This window comes from Hippichthys cyanospilos, chromosome 18, assembly GCF_059441005.1.
Source record: "Hippichthys cyanospilos isolate Australia breed blue-spotted pipefish chromosome 18, RoL_Hcya_1.0, whole genome shotgun sequence".
NCBI lineage: Eukaryota > Metazoa > Chordata > Actinopteri > Syngnathiformes > Syngnathidae > Hippichthys > Hippichthys cyanospilos.
In genome coordinates, this window is record NC_142386.1 from 11,927,039 (window position 1) to 11,950,936 (window position 23,898).

At 37.3% G+C, this 23,898-nt stretch overlaps 1 protein-coding gene across 3 annotated transcripts in view; it reads left to right on the forward strand.

Moving 5' to 3' along the window:
- Positions 1-1,823: 1,823 nt before the first annotated feature.
- The window catches only part of ltbp3 (latent transforming growth factor beta binding protein 3), a 50,742-nt gene continuing 28,667 nt past the window's right edge, over positions 1,824-23,898 (forward strand). For all 3 annotated transcript variants that reach the window (XM_088440798.1, XM_088440800.1, XM_088440799.1), the window contains exon 1: positions 1,824-2,281. In XM_088440798.1, coding sequence (XP_088296924.1) covers positions 2,041-2,281 — 241 coding nt within the window. In that variant the 5' untranslated portion in view covers positions 1,824-2,040. The remainder of the gene's footprint in view (positions 2,282-23,898) is intronic.

The window sequence follows — 23,898 nt, forward strand, 5'->3', positions numbered from 1 at the left end:
CGGTCTGTGGACACACCCCCACTCAGATTCCAAATAACACTTAAGTAATGACAGCTGTGGTCACATGCATGCACGCAAAGTGCCGGTGTTTTATTTGAAAGCTTAGCGCAAAGACGCGTTCCAATTTTTGCATTATTATCCCATTTTAATTCATGTTTTCATGTGAAATTGGCATAGCTCAGCACAGATCTTTTTATGACACAAAAGAATGCAATGCAGCATTTAATATTGCTATTAATTTGCCATTTACTTTCCTGATATACACTATATTTTTGGGATGAAAAAAAAACACGCTTAAAACAAAGTTTTGTGCCATCTATTGATTAAATGTTTTTGCAATGACATGCTTTATGTTCCAATTAATTTGCTCTTTGATTGAAAATAATACTGTTCTTCTCAAAGCCTTAAAATTCAAATATAGTTTAATAGTTGTCTATGTCACTTTTAACATAACGCCAAAATATTAATAAGTAATATCAATGTGCTTGCTGTGTTTTTTTTTCTCTTAAATGTTTTTCTCTCAGTGTGTGTGTGTGTGTGTGTGTGGGGGGGGGTGATGATGATGGCAAAGAGAGATGTCAGAGCACCCTGTGAACTCCATGGAGTCATTTCCTCAGTGCATGGAAAGTCAACATTTACTTATTTTTGGAGAGGAAGTGACTCACTTTCTCTCTCACTTTCCTCCTTTTTTTTCTTATTGTGTCTGTGTCACTTTCCCTTGGTGACCACATGGCCCCAAATAGCACCTTCCTCCCTTTGGGAGCGCAGTGGGCGTCCATTCCAGACACACTTGACTTTTCCCAGGCATGAAAATCAGGATTGGAGTCATTTAAAGTAGACTTAAGGGGGGGGGGGGGCTGTAGACTGGACATTAGGTCATTGAGAAAACTTACTCTAATTAGTCTATTTGCAGAGTGTTTTGATTTGATGTATTGGAAATCTAAACACATTACAAAAGGAAATTAGTAAATGAAAACGAAAATGAGAAGAAAAGGATCAGCAATAGATATCACAGGTGAACACAGTACACATGTTTAAACAGAATAGGAAGTACAAAAACTTATCAAGCCCCATCCCTTGTTCTCTGTATTATTTCTGACCTCACATGCAGTAACAAAATGTAATGTATTAGAAATAAAACAGACACACGCACACACACACACACACACACACACACACCTTGTAGTTACAAAATATGTGGGATTTCAAGCTTGCAGTCCTGTCAAATACCCCCCCCCCCCCCACACACACACACACACACGCACACGGAACAGGCTTTGCGTTTGCCGTGTGAAATGTAATTGCGCGTTCACAGCAGCAGGTGGTACTGTGGCGCTCTTATTGGCTACGTCTGTACGGTAGTCATGAACTTTTTAAATCGCTCACATTTTTTCTTCTTAATCACATTCGTCGTTAATTTGATTTAGAGCGGAATTTTTATTATTTTTTTACGTTTATCATTTATGTATTTCGTTTATTTTTTTCAGCATTAAATAGTCCAGGTTGCATTTTTTTCCAGCCATTTTGATGCAAAAAAAAGAAAAATCGAGAAGCACTGCAAACGTAAAAGCTACATGAATTTCTGATTAATTTTGTATTTTCAGAGTGACGCGCACAGTCGGAAGGAACGTTTGAAAGGCGCCTGCGGTGCGTTCATGTCTTGCCCGTAAGGTGGGAAAAAGCACCGTCGCTGGCTCGCAAAGCACTTTTGGAGCGTCACTTGCGCACCGCCTGCCTGGCCCACTGCCAGCCTTTCTCCGCGGAGGGCCGGCTCACTTCTCCTCCTTCCCCCTTTTCTCCCCTCCTTCTCACTCCCGGGAAGCAACAGGCAAAGAAGGAAGCGAGTCGCGAGAGCTGCGTGAACTTTCGAGGTGCAACTTTTTTGCCATGTCAAAGCGGTCTCTCATGCGGATGGATCACCGAAGCAAGCCCGAGGAGTGACCTTTTTTCTTTCCTCAGGAGGGAAAAGCCCGCAAGGAGTTGACGGTTTCATGTGTCCGGCTGCGTGAGGAGGGGTGGGGGGCGCCGGAGGATGCCACGATGCCCTCGCTGATGTGCCGCCTGCTTGCGCTCGTCTTCCTGCTCCCGTGGATCGGCTTGCACGGCGCCGAGCGCTCGTCCGCGCGCGAGCGCTTCAAGGTGGTCATCGCGCCCTTCATCTGCAAGCGGATCTGCCTCAAGGGCCAGTGTCGGGACCGCTGCGAGCAGGGCAACAACACCACGCTCATCGCCGAGAACGGCCAGGGGGCCGACACGCTCATCGGACAGGGCTTCAGGGTCGGTGAGTACCTGCAAACTCCACGGGATTCGGAACGAGGCCGAGTGGGGCTCTCCTGACTTTCATTATACGTCGCGCTGTGAACAAGTTTCAACCCTCGCTGATTGTGAGGGTGAAAGAAAAAAAAAATCAATACTTTGCGGATATTTTTGGAAACGCAACCTCCGCGATTAACGAGGGAACACTGTACTAGATTCATCTCAAACGCATTTGAGTATTTTTTTAACTCAATTAATAACTTGGATGACTATTATAAAGTAAAAAGTAGCTCTCAGAGTATTGTGTAGACAAAAAAAAATCTTTTGGGATTAATTTATTACAGTGCTCCCTCGTTGATCACGGAGGTCTTGTTCCCCAAAATACCCGCAGTAACTGATATTAGCAAAGTGGAAATTCTTTTTTTTTTATTTTAAAAAAATCTTATGGCATATTTCACATGTTTATAAGTCTAGGATACTTGGAAAATTGGTTTAAAAAATCTCCACTTCCATAAATTTGGTAACAGGTTTTGGGATTTTTTGTTCCATCAGTATTTTATAATAATAATAATAATAATAATAATAATAATAATAATAATAATGATAATGATAATAGTAATAATAATGATAATAGTAATAGTAATAGTAATAATCATAATTATATAAACGTACCAGAGAAGTGAAAATGATCACCAAATGCCTACAATACATAGTAATCAGTGTAATCCATATAGTAACACGTATATAGGACATAATATCAATATATTTGCACAATACTAGATGGTGAATTGACAATGCAAGCTACCTTTTTGACAGTGGGCCCATCACTGGCTTGTTGTGGATGAAAAAGTTGCTAGTAGCTACTAGAATGCGTAGATAGGTGTGTCATGAACCGCTGGGATGCCATTTCATTTTATTGCTACCATTCCTATACTCACTGCCATTTTTTTAAAAGCTGTGGGATGCGTTGTCCCTACGGGAGTGAAAGGGTTAAATCAAGCTTTCAAGACTGGTATGAAAAATATTTTTTTTATGCCAGGGAAATCCAAACCTTTTTCTCCAATTGATGGACGCAATGGGTTCTTTTGATATTCTTCACCACGTATTAGTTAAACATTCTAAAACCAATCCATCAAACAATTATAATTGCTTATTGCTTCAAATTATATTTCCTATTTCTTGCTAGGTATCATTTGAACAAGTGTAAGTAGCTCCAACTTCAGAGATTATTAAGTTTAACAGTTCATACGTTTGTGTTTGATCTTTGTTTTTTGGCGCCGCTTCTGGCCGCTGTTGGTATTACATACATAGTGAGAAGGATGATGTGGTTTTTAAAGCAGCCCCTGATATTAACTCGAAAAAGTTCAAGTAAGAAGTGGGTTGTACCTGAAGTAAAAGAAATACTCAAACATAAACAGGCTGCTTTAAAACTACTCTCATACTGTTGATCCAAAAGGTTACATAACCAAATCTAATGGAGTAAATGTCATGCAGGAGACTCTAACATGGTGCTTTTGAGTGCGATTTAGCACTTTTTCTCAAGATGAAACCAAAAGCAGCCATGGTAATTGTTCGATATAGCAGGGAATCTCCAACCTTTTGGAGTCAAGGACTCCTTTCCGAAAGCAAATATTCCAAGGACACCCCATTGCAAATGTTTGCGGGGAAAAAAAAATCAAAACTTATTTTTTTTTAAATATATTAAACTGAATTGATTGCTTTCTTGAAGAGTCATGAATTCTTTCACAATTTAATATAAACTAAAATCAAATGAACACAACTATTTTGACATTTTTTTTAAATTAATACCCCAAGGTTCTGTCCTTCTTAGATTTTGGGAGCCAAAGAAAAGAAAATACTGTACACCAAACATAACTCAGGTACAGGCAAATCCCATATGCAAAATTTCAATATCTTTATCACTACACAAATTGCGTCGGTTAACTCAATCATTAAACTGAATTAAAAATGATATTCCTTTGAATACGACACGTTAATTAGATGCAAATGAGTATGCAAAACATTTGCATATGCTAACATTTACCAAAAGGAAATACCTAGCACAAAAAAAACAACTTTTAAAACATTTAATAATTGCAGCTCAATATTGAGGAAAAAGTAAACTGTCACAATTCAAGTTGAGTTATTACTATAGTTACAAAAGCTACCATGGCTCATTTAAAGACAAATGCGCTTTGTTAGAGAGATTTCATTAAACTGGGACAGAATGGTTCTCAAAAGCTGAAAGTGATTAACATAATTACACAGCCCCATTCAATACCCGAAATGAATGATATGCAATACAAGAGCTGTACATTAAAAAAACAAAACAAAAACAAAACCAACCTCTGTAGTTAAAGTTAGCGGTGCTGAAAACAAAAACTGAAAACAACAAAACAACAAAAAACGTGGTTCTGACTGATTTCTTTTGTTGTTAAATTTCACTCTTTCACTTTGTGATGCTCATATGACCTCTTCAGTAATTGGGGTACTCAAAAAGAAATAAAAAAGTGAAATAGATAAAATAAATAAATGAATAAAAAACGCTATTCAATTATGCCATATTTGTTCAGCGTTAATAGCTAGCGGCTAATGAGAGTATTGATGTCCCGCATGCGTGCTAGACTTGAGATGCATTCAATACATCCGGATATTTCAGACTCATGCACAAATTTTTGGTTTATTTATTGGTTGGTATGAGGGCGGCACATGGAAAGAGCGGTGGGCACGAGCGCCTCACATTCGGAAGTTACCGGTTTGATTCTGGCTTTCCTGTGTGGAGTTTTCACGTGCTCCCCATGCCTGTAGTTTTTTTCAAGGTTCTCCAATTCCTTCTCACATTCCCAAAACATACAGGAGTCTGAACATTCCGAATTGCCCTTTTGTGTGTCTGTGAGTGTGGATTGTTTTTCGAAACGGGGTTGAGGGTCTATTTTTTTTTCCCCACTTAAAGCACTGAATAAAAACCTCACAAATAACAGCCTCTTGTACTCTTTTGCTGACCCAATTGATAACAACTATTAGGAGGTGCAATGAGGTGGAGTTCCCGCCAGTCTGAAAGGCCTCCCTGGAAAACGTTCCCACATATCGCAGTTGAATTACTGAGGCGAGGCTCATTACGTGGTACACAAGCGCACGCTCAGATCTCTACTTTCCCCCCAGTGAGTGGAGCAGCGTCTGCTCCGAGTCACTGACTAAGTCTTTCTTTGCTCCATCGCATCAAATGTGGCCAGACGTGGAGCCTCGCTGTCTACTTGACGTGTTCAGCCCACGACTGTCTTCTTCCCTACTTGTGCAGATCCAAAAGTGCTTCTCAATTATTTTTTTGCAATTCATAGTTGTTCTATAAATTGAGATCTTGAACAGATACACATTTGCTATACCGGTGGTTTGTCTCCTGGTGGCTAGCGAAAAAAAAAGAAAGAAAAACCTGCAGAGGGGCCGCAGGGCTCAAATCATGAGAAAAAAGTTGCCGTTCATAATCCGGAAAATACAGTACCCATTTTCAGTGATTACTAAAGAATAGAATAAAGTTGAAACATTTTTTTTTATTTGAAGAATAGAATCTAATCTTTCATTTGTTACCGAATAATTTTGCATCGACATAGCACCCAATATTTTGTTGAAAATGCTCAAAACCGGCTGGCACTCTGCAGTAGGGGTTGCCAATTGGCACTGAAAGAGTTGAACTAGAAAGATTATTGACCAACTGAATCATTTGATGCTGAAAAAAAGTAACCAACTTTGACACAGCAGCACCAGCATCTCTAACATTTTAACTCAAAGTTAAAGGTATAAAACATTGTTTTCTAAATCACATTAATCATGAACACTTTCAGTGCCAAATGTTATTGGAACAGGCAACTTCTAGAGTGTCAGTATATGAAGCATTTTCACTCATCTTTCGATTCGACGGAATATTGTGTGTTATGTCTATGTAAACATTGGTGCTATCATATAAACGACTGATGGCCATTCCTTAACGTAGTATTACAAGAATGTAACGTTGTATGTATGGCAACACTGCCACCCGATGGTCACAGTTATCACTACGCTGCTTAATACCAGATAAGCACTAGTCAAGGGTGTCAGCTACCCTCCATGAAAGAACGTATTTGACGAGAAATTTATTATTTTCTCAAGACGAGGATTTGCCTCCATGGCGTTGAAAGAGTTCATTAGATTTAGAAAAAAAACCTGCAATTTAAAAGGTTTAAAACTTCCACACAGACTTTGACAATGAGAGCGCCACTGCAAAAGTAAAGCCAGCTCCCTGGGGTCATATACGTCCCCACAGGGGGCCCGGCCCACTAATTGAGAAGAATTGAAAGAAAAAAAAAAAGGAAGTGAGTCTGATTGGTGATCTCACACCATTCAATAGATCAGATAGAGTAACTTGTCGGAAAATAGTGAGACCGAGCCATAAATGATAAACATGAGCCAAGCTAGCAGATGTTCAACATCACTCGCGGGTTATTTTATACCTTCTTGGTAATAAAATTGAGCCTAATGTCATAGAAAAATAAATACAAGTCTGACATATTGAGTGACGAATGAAATTCCCGTACCTTGACATTTGTATCTATGCGCTAGAACAGAAAAAGTTCTCTCCAGCTGTAGAATTCATTAGTGAGTGAACTTTTTGTCTTTCCATACTGCTGGGAATGAATGCTCTCACTCGATTTCAAAGAAGCTTGTGTGTATTCAGGGTCGTGTTACAGACGCATCAAAGATCATTTTGCACTCTTCAAGTCTCATTTCATTCAGTGTCAAAAGTTCAAAATGATTTTTTTTCCCCTTTAGCCTCGCATAAATCGTGTCCCGACCCTTCATCGTATTTTGTGTTCATAAATAGCAATATAACGTCTTGCAGCTGCTTAAGTAATATAATAACATGTTGCCTTATGTTTAGATAGCTTCCAATAGCTTCCTGTTTTGCTAAAGTAGAAGTTTTAAAGCAGAGGTGTCAAACGTATGGCCTGTTCAATCCGGTTTAATCCATCTTAAAAAAAAGAAGACTGAACCAGAGGTCTGCTGTCCATAATCAATAGACAAAAAATTCATATCCATATGAGCACTGCAACTTATAAGCAGAAGTGACCATTTTCCATGCTAGTGCCAAAAAGTTTGCTGATTGCTTCAGTGACACAAAGTGGAACAATCACGTTAGCATTAGCACGTAGCTTTCGTCATGCTACAACACAGGTAGAATCCTTCGATGGCCCCGAAGAGCTTCACAACAGGCCTTAATTTTAGGGTTAAATTCTGGTATTTTCTGTTATTAGACGCACCAAGTTTTGCAACAGTATAAAAATAGCAAAACACAATTAAGCTCGTCTTTGTAAATTGTTCATATTTTCTTGTGCTCATATCCAAAAATGATAAATTTTGTTGCAGGTTAAATTAAGTGTATTTCAGATTTCCCACATTGTGAGCGGTCAGTAAACACAGCACCAGTGTAAAGTGCTGTAAGCAGTTGTTTTTCCTTTTCCACATGACACAGTTCATTTTTCCAAATACTTTATACCCAAAGTTGCGGACCATCCGTGCTCCATTAAGTTTATGATTGTGTGAATATGCCACAATGAATAAATGAGTCAAATGGAATATCTTCCCGTGTTCACTAACCTGAGCACTCTTCTTCAGCTGGTTCAAGTGAGAGTCAGGGTTAGGGTTAGAACTTTTAGATGATCCTTTCTGTTTTAGTAATATTACTGTCTGTGAACAAGGATGGACTCGGATGTTGGTTTAGTCTGCTAGCTTCTTTTTTTGAAAACAATCCCGTAACAGCCTCAGCTAACACGAGTTGCTGTTAGCTGCAACAGGCACTCGCTGCTAACAGCCACCTGTCGTCCGCCCTCTAGTTCATACCCATAGGGTAATTATTATAAGTGAGAATATGACTGATATAAAAATCATTAACATGTGTACCTCAAAACTCAGTTTATGTGGCTGAAAGATCAATATTCTGCTCTTTCAGTTACCATTTATAGGACACATCCATACTTATGGGCTTCATATTTGGGAAAAAAGTGTGCATAATACTTGGGGAATTACGGTATATACAATGGGCCCCCGTGTTACGACTTTAATCCGTTCCGCGGTTGGGATCGTAAGGCAAATTCACCCTGTGGGGGGCAATCCAAACCTATTTTAAATAGCTAATGCGTTAAGAACCCCAGGTAAAAACATCAAAATTCTACATACATATTAAAAATTGGTACCGAAATAGGTAAGTGCTACGTATATATGATATACATGTATACAATCAGAAAACATCATAAATAAATAATAAAGAAAGGATTTATTTACCTTTGAGTGCCAGCATCGTTTCCATATAAATCAGCTTCTTACTTGTCTCTTTAACCTCACTAGCAATCTTGGGACCCATGGCTAACCCTTTTCAACTTTGAATTAAGCAGTAAAATGCACTATAAATACAGTTTTGTAACCACTCACAACTGAACAAAGCTTTACCGTTCCACCATTTTGAAGCAAGTGAGGCCAACCAAAATCAGCTCCGTGAGGACACACCGACCAATAGCAGAATTGTAGTGACGCGTTGCAGGTACGGCAACTGAAAATAAGTGTAATTACCTAAAAACGCCTACAGATGGAGATCAGATGGAGAAACAACACAAATACAGCGAAGCCCCTAGGGTCATGATAGTTGTTTTGGTCGCAAATCTGGGAAAATGTCATAAAGAGGGGATGAAAAAACTCTACTACTATATTTTATGGATGCCAACCAGTCTGCAAAATGAGACACTACCGCAACATTTTATTCTCTTTCATTTTCGTTGCACTTCACCGTACTCCTTGAAAAATAAGTTGTCCAACCATGTATTTTAATCAGGGTGTGGATATTTGTTTTTCATTGTATTTATTTGTTCATTTATTTAATTATTTATTAGTTTTATTATTTATACATCTTGTGTATTCTATACAAAATAAGTATTTTAGGATGGATGGATGAACAAGTGGAAAAACAATCCTAGAACGTATCCATTCATTTCATGAAATTTAAGGAAAAATATTTTATTGGGATGTACACGTGACCAAATATGAAGTTATTTTATTTTATCCATCATATATTTAACAAAATAATTACAGTGATTGCTGCTTTTCGCAGGAAATTGGGACCAGGGCGGCGTGAGTAGCAAAAATCTACATAAATGCGACACATATAGTTTTTAAGTTATATACGTTATATAAATTATGTTTTTGTTGGTCCAGTCCACTTGAGAATAGATTTTCCTATTTCCAATTCTTTTTCCACAAACACCTGGCATTTCAAAAGGGGTGTGTAGACTTTTTATACTCACTGTAGCTTACTTTGCTGAGTACTTTCCAGTCATCCTCGATTTATGATGTTGTAGCAATAGGATGTTTTACCAAGAAGTGACGCCTTTACCACATTCTTGTCTCAAGACAGCTTTTTTTTTTTTGTCGTTGTTTTTGACCTGCCCGTTTTTACTGTACATTACATGCACAGATGTCAAGAGCAAGGCTTCATCCCTCAGCCGTTTTTATCATCAGCTCAACAATTCCTTTATTCTTCTTCCAGAGAAGGCTTTGATGTAGACTAGCCTGTTGTGCTTCTAACCTGCAGACAAGTTTTACTGTTGAGCACGTCACGGCACTGCAGATTCTTGCATCTCCTCTCCCCCTATTTGTTTGTGTCACATTTTGGAGCTTCCGTGTCAAATTATTCCCGAGTTACATTTAAATTCCTGGAATATCTGCTGATTCTTATACATTTGTTCCGGAAAGGTGGAAGCTGCTACGCAAAGCACCTGCATCCTAGATTTTATTATCCCGAAAGGGAAAAAAAATGGAAAATGGGAATAGTACGTGTATTGCGGCAGCATTTGGCTACATAGCCCACACGAGATGCGTGTTGTTCTGCGTGAGCCCTGGAATGTGTGCCAGAGTGGCCCAGTGGAAATTTCTCTCCCCTGTGTTAAATCGGCCACAGCTAAAATGAAGACTTTTCCATATTTGTGACGTGAGCTCAGTCTGTTTGAGAGCATGTACACCTATACCCACGCATCATGGACAAAGATGATTTGCTCTCATGAACTATATATATAGTTCATGAATATCATGAATATATATATATATATATATATATATGGCAATCGAAACCTATGTTAAATAGCTAATGCGTTTAGAACCCCTGGTAAAAACATAATTGTGCATACATATTAAAAATTGGTACCGAAATAGTATAGTAAGTGCTACGTATACATGATATACATGTATACAATCAGAAAACATCATAAATAAAACATATAGAAAGGATTTATTTACCTTTGAGTGGCGCTTGTTCTGGCCATATTCCCTAGTAAGGGTAGCCTAGCCTAGGCTAGCTTTGCAGTTCTTGATTATAAATCATTTTCTTACTTCTCATTTTAACATCACTAGCAATGTTGGGACCCATGGTGAACCCATACAACTTGAATTAAGCAGTAAAATGCACTATAAATACGGTTTTGTAACCACTTACGATAGAGCAAAGCGTTACCATTCCGCCATTATGAAAGGAGTGTGGCCGACCAATAGCAGAGCAGCATCTCCGTGAGGAGACGCTGACCAATAGCAGACAAGCATTGTAGTGACGCGTTGCAGGGATGGCAACTGAAAATAAGAGTACTTACCTAAAAACGCCTACAGATGGAGACGAAACAAAACAAATACAGCCAAGCCCCTAGGGTCATGACAGTTGTTTATATATATATATATATGTATATATATATATATGTATATATATATATATATATATATATATATATATATATATATATATATATATATATTTTTTTTTTTTTTTTTTCATAGCTCTCCTTGTCTTGTCTTTTTTCATAAAAGTATTTACATGTATAAAAGTATATACGTTTTACATGGATAACTGCACTTCCATGCACAAAGCCCTGATGTTTTTTATAAGCAAGGAAAGACATTTGAGTGCCTTCATATGTTGCGGCTGATGAAATTTACAGTTGGAATCAAAGTGGAAAAAATCCAGTGGTCAGCTCGAGTCGTCCAAAATTAAATGAAAAAAAAAACAGCAAAGTAAAAGAAAGGCGTTTCTACTCCAGTGGGTCTCAACGTTTATCATTATGTACCCACTGCTAATTTTTTTCTGCCAAATGCCCCTTTTCCGTTTTAAATGTTTTTGGCCAAGTGCCCACTAAACAACGTCTGACATTTTTGTATGACAGAAAAAAAAAACAACCCAAACTTAAAAACAGTGCTTTGCCAATTGTGTCTGATTTATTAAACTTTGCAACTCAATTTCCGTGGTACCATTTAGCCAATGGTGTTCAAACCACGGCATTGGTGCCATTTGTGGCCTGCTATCCACAATTTAGTAGCCTGCAGCATATACTAAAAATGCAATATTCTTTCAAGTTATCAAAACATTTGATGATACTGCAGTTAAGAAGTGTGAAAATAAAATCCTAATTTGCCTCATCACTTTTAACGCAAAGCCTTGACGCAGAAGTTGAAACCACAACAATGACAAGTATACTTTCAGTTTGCAATGAGTTTACTTTGTTTTGGGCCTAAAGATAACACCTTTTCTTTTAGAAGGCATTTTAGATGGGTTACAGATTTTAGAATCTTTGTAAGGACAAAAAAAGCCCACAATTTGAATGGTTTAAAAAATTTTGCCCACAACTTGATGATAGGGAAAACTGCCCCCCAAAATTTGTAGGGGAACCAATGTACTTGAATTACTCAATCCATGTTTCGCCTCATTGCTATTTCCTGTGATGTGTTTGCATTTAAGCTAACAAACACCATTTTTTCAAGTGTGTTTCTAAGTCCATTCTTCAAACAGTGAGGATGTACGCAACCAATCATGGACTCTCGTGACTCTACCTACTGTACGCCTTTTCTTCCAAGAGTTTGTCCAAATGTTTTCATTAGCTCAGTGTCATCCCATCCATCAACCTCATTGTCAGCTGCCTCATTTTTTTAATAGATTCTCCCCACAATCTCTTACGGTTTTGACCTGATATGTCGCAGTTTGGGCCGGTTTTGCTAAAAGTGGACCTCATCATCATTAGTAGAATTGGCTATTCTGGGATGTCCCATGTGGTTCTCTATTTGGAGTGAATGACAGTAGTAGCCTGCGGTTTGTTTTGCTTCCCCTCTCCAACACAGGTCAGAGGTCCATGGGAGTTTGAAAAGTGAAGACCAGTTAAATACGGTTGCTTTTGCTCCCTGCCTATTTAGAGGGGCTTTTGGTTTATTTTACCTTGAAGTTACCACTCTCGCTTTTGCTTTGGAGAAGGCACGCAACACACTCTCGTGGTGAGCTAAATACATGTTTGCCAGGGAGGCTCACACACATTCATTAACTCCTTTCTCCTCCTTCAGCCCAAAAAACAAATTGTAAAAAAAATATAAATACGTACCTGGGATTGAACTGCACTTCAATTTGATTGGCTGATATCTGTTTAAATTTGCAAAAATTTGCTGTTTATTGCATATTTCTAGTCATTACGACATGCCAAAAATAAGGACGCTGAAAAGAAAAATTGCTCATTTCCAGTTCAACAAGGAGACACACCTCTGTGAGTTTTTTCAAATCAGATCCCTCCTCGTCATCGCTTTTCGCGAAAAGAAACTGCAAAAGAGCCATGCACTTGCGCCAGCCAAATATTGTTTGGGAAACAAAGCGGCAATTAGGGATGTTTTGTTGGGAATGTCAGAAGGGAAGAGCGTGCATGTTTGCGCGAGCGCCCCAGTGCGCTCGGTGTTCAAATGCTGTTTACCAACCTACTCAAACAAACAGCCTCCTCTACCATCTTAAGCGCCCCCCCGTTTGCCCGGCCGCGGGGGAGAATGGGAGCAGTTATTTAAAGGCGCTCGGAGGAATGCGAGTACCCGGGACGGCGGCCATGGCGCGGGCCCCGTAGCTGCTGCCATTAAGCCAGGGTAAACAGATAGAACAGATCAGCTCTTAGACTGCATTCACAAAGCTTCAAGCTAACACACTCTGCATTACTCACTTTTATCCTATCGACTAACATCTGTGCAATTATTAGCATTTTCAGTGCACTCACATTCAGTAATAGTGGAAGTACGGATATGAAAAAAAATTGAAATGTCCTTTTTGATAACTTGGCACACAGAACAAGTGTTTGGATTGTGTAGGCTGAGCTCAACCAAAGTTGAGATGTGCACATAATTTAGTGTTTTAAGAGTAGTCATGATGTCATTTAATGCCAATGTCTGGCTCAGATGTGCCAGTCTGACCTACTGCAAGACACTGCAGACTGAATGCTTTCTAGCTTTGCAAAATGAAAGGCCGTCAACTACAGTGCTGCCGTGAGATACAAGTCTTGTCATTAAAAACACATATGTCACATCACTTTTTCCCGCTCAAATTATGTGAAAAGCCTTAAATCCATTGCAGAAAAGCCAACAAAAATGTATCTCTTACATGACATATTAACATACATAAAATAGTTAACTCTTTCAATCCCAAACATACATATATATGTGTGTGTGTATATATATATATATATATATATATATATATATATATATATATATATATATATATATATATATATATATATATATATATATATATATATATATATATATATATATATACACACACACACACACACACAAATATTTTGCACACTATAAGGCACACCTAAAAGTCTTAATATTTTTTAAAAAGCTGATGGTGCGCCTTAAAGTCAGGTGCACCTTTTATGTGGATCAATATTGAGATTGGGATTGGCAGATGGGGAATGAACTGATAAAGTAAGCTTTACCTGTTTCTTTTGTGTGTTTACAGTTAAAAAAGGTTGGTCATATTGACATTGAGTTATTATGCTATTGAGAGTTTAGAGTTATTGTTTGCGAGTTGTTATTGTTATTACTTTAAGTATTACTATAATATGATTGAAAAAGTTTTAAAATATGTCATTAATTGAGGGTGCGCCTTATAAATCGGTGCGCCTTATAGTGCGGAAAATATGATTGATATATATATATATATATATATATATATATATATATATATATATATATATATATATATATATATATATATATATATATATATATATATATATATATATATATATATATATATATATGTTAAAAAACATGCTGGTACTGAATGAATTAAGTACCAAAAGAACTACTTACCTTTGTAATTAAGTGCTAAAGTAATCAATTGCTTTTGATAATTACTGTTTAATCAACAATTAGGTAATTGAGTAGTAATCGATTACCTCATGTAATGAAGTACTGCACTAAAGTACCAGTAATCAGTTGCATTAGGTAGTAAAGTAATAAACTACGAAATTACTTGAGGTACTCAATTAATCAATTACTTTATGTACTAATGTACTAAAATAATTGATTACCATAGGTCGCTAAAGTAATCAAGTATTTTAATACACTTATTACATATTTTAATACACTTGTTTTTCCTTAAATCTAGACTGCTTAGCAGGACATTACTCTTCCTCTTCCTTCAAAAATTCCTTCTCCACAAATTCATAAATGTTGATCTATGAAATGATTTTGCCTGCTGATAAAGCACAATTGGGTTAGCACTGTTTGTTCGAAAGTGATCTGTAAGGACGGGCGAGTGTGTCAGCCTCTCAGCATCAGTGTACACAGTCATTTACGTCTATCACACCAGCTTATATTGAGCACTCAAGTCCTGCTAGCTAGCAGCTAATTTATGCTAGACGTAGCTATAACGACGCCATAATGGAGCCATATCTTGTCGGAGGTCAATGTAATTATTAAGGCATTTGTTAGTTGATTGAATTGGCGATTGAACGTGATTTCAGGACAGCGTTGTGTTTTTAGTAACCGGACTCATGAGCAACATCCGCTGTAGAAAAACTGGTCATGCTGTTACGCCATTACAAACTGTTTCTTCTTCCTCTTCTTAAAAAAAGTGGTGCCCATTGGTGTCCATATATTTGTTTGGTAAACTAAGGTTTATTTTGAGGTTGGCCTTCTCATCGCTTGCTTTAACAATTGTTGCCATGACTGGCTTGACATATTTTTAGGCGTGTACAATATTAGACGGGTATCCAAGGCGAGAATAAAAGCCTCGAGCAATTTTTTTTAGCCGAGGTACTCACAATGACTTCTGTTTGTTTGATTCCAATTCCCATTTCTGTTTCTCAATACCTGCTAGCATTTAAGCTAACAAACCTAATACAGTTTTATGCTTGTTCAAAATGCACATCATGTAATTGTTTTTGTTCATTATGATTTTGAGTCAGTAGTACTCCACAAAAATTTAGTTGTGTCTGTTTATATGTATCCAGTCATTGAAAAGTTTGCAATCCGTGTAATTGTCTCTAAAAGTGCATACAGCAGCGCCAGCAAAGCCATTCAAAGATAAAACCGAGTCAACGCTGAGCCAACAAGGACTGTAAAGGGATAAGTTGATGACAGTGTTGTCCCATGCAAAAGTGATAGTTTGACGCCTTTAGACAGATGCTTCGAGCGGTCGCATTGCTCTCCAATAAGAACCGTTAGCTTAGCGTAGCTTTATGCCTGCTAACAGAGAGCGAGTCAAACCCCCGTTGAGCACTTGTAAAGCTCATTAGGGCTATATTTGTTCTGTTTCATTCATCCGGAGGTTATGCGCCAAACTATTTCCTCCGAAGGGACAACCCCAGTGCAGTATGCGCCGTCGTGAGTGTGTACAAAAATAGACGGCTGTTTTCTACTGTCACACTTATGACCATAACAATTTAGACACTGCTATTAGGGTATTTTTTTTTTTTTTTTTTTTATGTAACCACTAGGCTACCGTGCTCTCATCACATTCAGCTACTAAAACATTTTTGTCTTCAGGAATGCAAGTAAATAATTAAACATCATGTAAAAGGTTTGTTTTGAAAAACAGGACCTTTACTTAAATGATAATATTATAGTACGTTTGGTGAAATTTCTTCTAAATTCTTCCAGCAAACCTTTTATGTGAGATATATATATATATATATATATATATATATATATATATATATATATATATATATATATATATATATATATATATATATATATATATATACAGTATATATATATTTGTATGTGTGTGTGTGTGTGTGTGTGTGTGTGTGTGTGTGTGTGTGTGTGTGTGTGTGTGTGTGTGTTTGGGTCTGTAAAGCACATCTAATTATAAACAATAAACTATCAATTTTAGTTAAAAGGGAATTTTTTTTCAAGTTGCCTTCAACATCATGTCTTGCTTGCATGTTTAAGAGCAGCACCAACATATTTTTACCATAACACACCACCAACGCAATCGGAGTGTGAGAATACTGCACCAACACAACACTAACGTGCCTGTTTGCATTGACTCTTGGAGAGTGCCCCCTGTGGGCGAGGAAAATCTCAGTTTGAACTCATTATCAATACTTTGATAGCATCTTCTTCATCTCCCTTTGTTTGTTTGGAGATTGCCCCCTGTACAGTAAAAAACTGCGGCGATGTCGCACTGGACTATCAGCCGCAGGGTTCAAAGCGTGAGGAAAAAGTAGCATCTTATACCGTTACTGTGTCCTGCTTTAGCATAAATGCTGTCAGCATGTGCGTAGCGCATCAGTTGCTGGCCAATAATATGAAAACGACGCTGGCAGTGTGGAAAACATACAGACAAAATGTGAGCGCGGGTGTGCGTGTGCGCTGCCAAGAGCAGAAGTGTGCAATGCAGTCCAAAAGAGAAGCCGTGTCTATATTTAATCTGCGTGTGGGTTGCTTGCTTGCTTTGTCGGTTGAGACAGCCCCGTAAATTACAAAGTCACTCAAGTGGCGTCATTGTTATTTGACAGTCTGATTCCTCTGATTGGGGGCGGGGCTTATGCGTTTTTGTGCCACTGTGGAGGGGACACTTCATGTCACTGTGTGCGTGCGTTTGCTGCACTTTGCTGTATATGCAACTTTTTTTTTACTGTGTGTTTTTGTGGTGTCTAATTTGTTGTTTTTGTGTGGGAAGGGTGCGGCTGTGGCTGGAACAACGCTGTTGGGGAGGGTGGGGTGTGTATATGTGTGTGTGTGTGGGGGGGGGCCTTATGACTGTGCGTCATACACAGACATCAGCCACTGGGTGGTCGCGTCACACGCCACTCGCAGGCCAACCTTACATTTCTTTCTTTCTTTCTTTCTTTTGTGACTTACTTTTTTCTTTTTGTTTATTTTATTTCTTATATTTTTTTGACAATTTTCTTCTGGGTTTCTTTTTTTTCTTTCTGTTACTTTATTCTTTTCGTCTATTTTCTATCGGTGTTTATTTTTTTCTTTTATGTTTCTTTTTTCTTTTTTGTCTATTTGATTTCTTGTGTTTCCTTTTTTTTCTTTCATTTTTGTGTCTTTGATTTTTTATATTTATTTGTCTGGTGTCTATTTTCTTTTTATGTTTCTCTTTTTCACTTTTGTTTTATTTCTTTACTTTTTTGTCAGATTTATTTCTTATATTTCTTTGTCTCTTATGTTTCTCTTTCTTTCTTTGTTACATTTTCTTTCCTTTATTTCTTTATCTTTGTTATTTATCTACGTTATTACTTTTTCTTTTATTTCTCTTTCGTTACTCTTATGTTTCCTTTACTTTCCCTTTTTCTCCCTCTTTTTGTGTTTCTTCTTCTCCCACTTCTTTTTCTCTGTCTCTTCTCCACCTTCTCCTCCCTCTTTCTCTTCTGTATCTGTTCTTTTTTTCATTTTTTGCACTCTGCCCCGCTTCCTATTTTTTCCACAACCCTTTCTTCCATTCCTTTTTCCTATTATTTGCTTCTGTCTTTCCTTCCGTCATCCCTTCCTTTCTCCCAGCTGTCAACTCTTCCCGTTCATTTGCATTTTTTTTCATCCAAAAATCTTGTTCATTTCCATTGACTGTTTTGTGTCTGTGGAATGCGACAGGTCATCACAAGCTCCAGATATCACATTATTCTCTTTCTTTCTTCATTGCCTCAATCTACGGCATGCTTTTTAGGTCATTTTTCCAATGACACTTTATGTCTCACCACACTTTAGTCTAAGCTGCTGCGGAACATTCAAAGAGAGTGCTTTCCCTTATAGTATATGCCGTAAAGCACACGAGAAAATCCTTTTTTGTCGGGCCAGTAAAAATCCTACATTTCCTCTCTGCCAGAGCATGACAAAACTTTTAATGGCCTAACTGAAACCACATGTCAAACAACGACATGGATGTATGAAGGTGGAGAAGGGCGAGTTGCAACCACTGCGCTTTGTAATCTCTTTCCATTGTCCAGGCTTTGTGGAAAATGAAATCATTGCTGTATCGTCCCATTATTACGCCATCTAAGAAAGCCCCTGTCCCGCCTCCGCGACTTCACACAATCGCATAGTTCGTAGGAGTACTGTATTTGATTTTTAATAACAACCCGTCTCAGGAATGCGTTGGATCTTTAAAGACAAAGGCGTGGCGTAGTCCTCTAGACTAGGAAAAAAAAAAAGGAAGTTAATGCGCATGGGATGATCATAACTTCTGTGCTGATGAAGAGAATGTCTTCCTGTTATGGGAAAATTTTAGGCTAATTTAGTAGTTGCACGCCATGCGAAAGCAGATCGCACCCTCCATTTCTTTGGCAGGCAAAGCTATTTAATAACAAAACCTTTTATCACCACTATGTAAAGTGAGGAATTACTTGATAACATATAAATCATCAAGGATTATCAATCATAAACATGTCAGTCCTGCAGCCTCAAAGATCAACAAATCCAATTCGCAGCATAATATAGACAAGATGGAAACTTTTTTTTTTCCTTAATAAAGCTGTTGCTGACAGTTAACTGGGTTTTAATTATTTACAATATTGAAACCGCAAGTGGTTGCTACTGTAGAAATGGACTGAACAGCTTTGGTGGAAAGGAGAAGAACAGGAACTGAAGTTGTTGGCCTTTCATCTAATTATATACTGTAAACTGTAACATAAACAAAATTCTGTGAGTATAATAAGTCTACACACCCTTGTTTAAATGCCAGTTTGATGCATGTGTAATAAATAATGACGCCAGTGTTCCTAATGTTCATAATCTGCTGATTGATTGGCCATGCCTAACAAATGTAATGTATTTATTCATGGTATAAATATGTACACATTCTATTCCGTATTTAGGAATTGTCCAAATGCTAATATGAGCTTGCTTTTATTAACTGAAGCCTCTAAACTGCCGATAGATGGGAATCTGAACGCAAATGCTCGTTTGTCTACAGTATATAACAGGTCCTGTGATTGATTACAATCAGTCCATGGCATAACCAACTCCTTGCCCCAAAGTTAGCTGAAGTACCCTGCAGCACATCCATGACCCTGGATAAAAGAATAAACTGTAGCAAATACAGTGGTGCTTCTACTTACGAAATTAATTTGTTCCGGAAGTCATTTCGTAATGTGATTTTTTTTTAAAAGTTGAGACGCTTTTTACACGTAAATAGCCTAATCCAAAAAATGTTCCTAAACCATTTAAATAATACTAGTAAATTATAAAAATGCATCAAAAATCGTAACAAGTGCATAATAAGTACAGAATTCAAAATACATTCTGTAAAGGATTAAAAATATGCTCCTAAACCCTTTACATAAATCATATTAACTGTAGCAGTTGGCAACATAAATTCAGTTCTTTTGTTTGCCTTGTGCTGGTGAAAAGTGCAGAGATTTTTACGTTTTTATTTTACATTTCCAATGGTCCATCATTTACAAGTCTACATAAGCAATAATATTTATTTTTTTATCATTTCCAGCTTCCTGTGTGACAACATTCTGTCCACTAGCTAAAGCGCTAACGACGTGCTAACGACGCTAACGTCAGACGTGACAACTCAAGTAGTATGTGTTTTTATGTGAATACGTACAATGTTAACCATAGCTAATGTTTTATTTTATGTTTGTTAGTATGTTTGTTTGTATGTTTTGTTAGTTCTGTTAGTTCTGCGCAGTGTGAACTGTTAGTGCGCAGTGTGAATGAAGCATGTCAAGATGAAAAGTACAAGACCACAGAAATAAATCGGTGCAAAAAACTAGTGTCTCTTTATTAGACAGGCTGTCATCTTAATAAATTATAAGGTAATATGAAAAACTGTTACAAATAGACATTGCAGGTTGTGATGGCGTGTCTCATTGTTATACACCTACAATGTCGCCTTTTGTATACTGAATTTTCTTTCGTAACTTATACAATACAATATTTTTCTCACAGAGGTGTTTCCTAACCTGATTTTTTTTTTGTTTGTAAGTAGAGGTAGCACTGTAGATGAATTCAAAAGTCCCACGGCGCAGACTGGAGTAATACTAACTACCCTGAACTACTTGATAACCTCTCCATCTCCCTTTGGCTTTCATTAAAGGGACGTTGCTCCCGACTCTTCTACTTTCTGAAAAATGTCTTCTGGTCTTTTTCGAGTCGGACCGGGCTTCAGCTTCACTCTTCCTGACTCCAGTCTCTGTGGCTTTGTGTGGGATCGTGTGACATTGTGTAACATTTGGAAGGGGGGAAAGAGGCTCTTTTGGCTTGCACATGCGTCTGTTATCGTAATTTTCCTCCCCCGCGTCTTTCCCAGTTCCCAACTTGGATGAAAAGTGTAATCGCAGCCTGATTGTGAAGCTCTTATGTCTGAGGATGTCTGCCAAAAATTATTCCTGTGTGTGAGTGTGTGCGAATGCATGTGTGTGTGTGTGCGTACTACTCACCTACTTCCTATCATGCTCGAGCTCATTCATGCTGCATGTCGCTGCCTGCATGGTGGTTATGCACTGTCACCTTCTTTTAGTGCAGTTCTTCTCAAATAGTTAGGGGGGTGCGATGTGATGCCAGGGGGGCCGTATATGACCCCAGGGAACAGGCTTTGCTTTTGCCTTGTGAAGTGTAATTGCACATCCAGGCACCAGGTGGTACTCTTCTTGTCAAAGTCTCTGCTGAAGTTACAATCTTTTAAAAATGCTGTCAACATTTTTTTTTTAAATGACATTGATTGATGCAGCTTTGAGAAAAAAAATCAGCACGTTTTATACCTTTTTCTTCAGGTTAAAATGTTTAAAATATTGGTGTTGAATATTGTCAACATATTGTCAACATATTGTCAAATATTGGTGTAAAATATTGGTCCTCTGTTAATGTTCCAGATCAATTTACATGTATTATTATTTATTGATTTAATATTTCAGCGTCAAACAGGTCAGTTGGTCAAAAATATTTGTGGTTTAGATAAGGATTTATATTTTTTATCTGATGCATTTTCGGCCGCCTCTGCGGTGTAGTGAATATATATAGTGAATATATATATACATATATATATATATATATATATATATATATATATATATATATATATATATATATATATATATATATATATATATATATATATATATATAAATATATTCTTCTTTTTAAATTAGGAGTAAATTAATTGGAACTTGAAGCAACATATTGCTAGATTGTACTGACTTCTTTTTAGAGGAGCTGAATACAAAATGCACCCCCCCTCTCCACCCAAGAGGCTGAAAAAAAATTCACAGGGGGTACATTGTTAAAAAAAAAAATAGAATAAAATTGTGAACAACTGCCATATAATCCAAGTTTTATACAAATCATTAATACTATAATATAAATTATTAATACTATAATATAAATATTACTATTATTACTATCAATTGTTAGTTTTAAAATGCATTTGTTAAGAGCTCATGAACACCTAACGGTAAATAAACAACCAGTGTTTTATTCCATTCAGTAAACATGCGTGAATTCATTTCGGATTTATAATAATTTTGGACTTTTAGATAGTTTCCGCACAATAAACTTTTCCAGCGTGCTGGCTTACTATTTTATTGAGACCCATTCAGATTTGTTGCCTTTTGTCTTTCTTGTTCTGAGGATGTTCTTGCTGTGTTTACAGTGATCCAGACCCATAATTAGCCCACAGTCCAGACTCGCTGGCAGTGCGCCCTTAATTGTTCCCATGTGGATGCTTTCCTCTTTGTCTTTTGCAATGTAAAGCAATGAAATGAAAATACTTGTTAGTCCACATGTATAGTGGTGTGGTGTGAAAGTGAAACTGTTACAAAAGCTTGTTTACTTGTTCTTCTCTTTTTCTTGAGATGCCCCCCTTCAACAGGTTGTAGGTACAAAACGGAGACTATATACATTTGCAGCGATTCCTGGCTAAGCCATGAACCTCGTTTTCCCATACATTCTTAGAGAATGGGATAGGCTTCCCCCATTAAGGCTGTTAAACACATCAGTGACATCAGCATCTTCTACCCTGCCAAGAATTTGCTTCTGATTGGCTGTAGGAACCTGCTAGTCCAGGAAGTTTTTTTTTTTTTTTCCCTGAAAATTGCCTCAATCTGACTTTTATGTTGTCAAATTGCTCAATGTTTTGCTGGTGTTGAGATCTGCAGAAAAGGACATGCTGCAAAAAATGCAGGACTAAAAACAAAAAAAGAAAAATGTGGCTTTTGTTATTCTTGTCGTTTTAAGCAAAAAAAATCTGTTCGATATTTTTCTTGCCTTAAAACGCAAGATTAAAAGCACTTTTTCATCTTTTTGTAGTAGCAATTCTTTGAGTGCAAAACTAAGATCACCAGAAATTATCATTTAAGCAATATGCAAATAAAAGTCAGATTGAGAAATTTCTCAATCGAGGTAAATTTTAAAAAAAAAATCTTACTTAATGGTAAGGACTAGCATTTCTATAGTGCTTTTCTACCTTGGCTACTTACATCGCTTTACACTGAATACTCATTGATCATTCGATCGTGCAGCAACTAGAGCATGGGTGTCAAACTCATTTTTATCATAGGCCACATTGTAGTTATAGTTTCTGTCGGAGGGCCATTGAGAATGTGAAATGAAATTAATTTTACACATTTTGAAAACAGAGGCCGCTAAAAACTGTTCAAAAGGGGTATTGGTAACAAAAAATGTGTAATAGTTGAAGAAAACATGCAAAATTTGCTATTTAGTCAGAAATTTGAAGTCATAATTAGTCATTTGTGGGCCACATAAAATGATGTGGCGGGCCGGATCTGGCCCCCGGGCCTTGAGTTTGACACCAGTGAACTAGAGCTTCAGTGTCTTGTTCAAGGACACATCGACAGGGTCACAATGGTCGTAGGATCCAACCCACAGCCTCTAGTTGGGAGATGACAACTTCTCAATCATTTTTTCAAATGTTGCTTAAAAAATTAAGCCTGTAAAATGGTCCTAATAGACTTTAAAATGTAAGCAATATGTTCTCATTGATTTGAAAATTGAGGCCAGTTTTGCTTAATTGAAGCAATAATTTTCAAGTGTTTCTGCGTGTTCTTAAGTGAGCTATTATTAGATTTTTCTTCAAAAGATACCAAGCTGTAATTTTAAAACAGGACAGCCCCCATTTTTTTCTGATGACTTTATGAACAACAACAAAAATAACTACAATAAAGTAGTGAAGTAAAACATTGTAATACGTAATTGAACTTAAATTACAGAGTCGAAACAGTCTCTTGCTGTAAATGCTTAAAGCAATGCTTATGTGTAAGGGTTCTTATAATAATAATTTTTTCGTCTATCATTTGTTATCATATTATGAGAAAATATATAAGCGTTTTAAGCAAAGACATTTTGAGA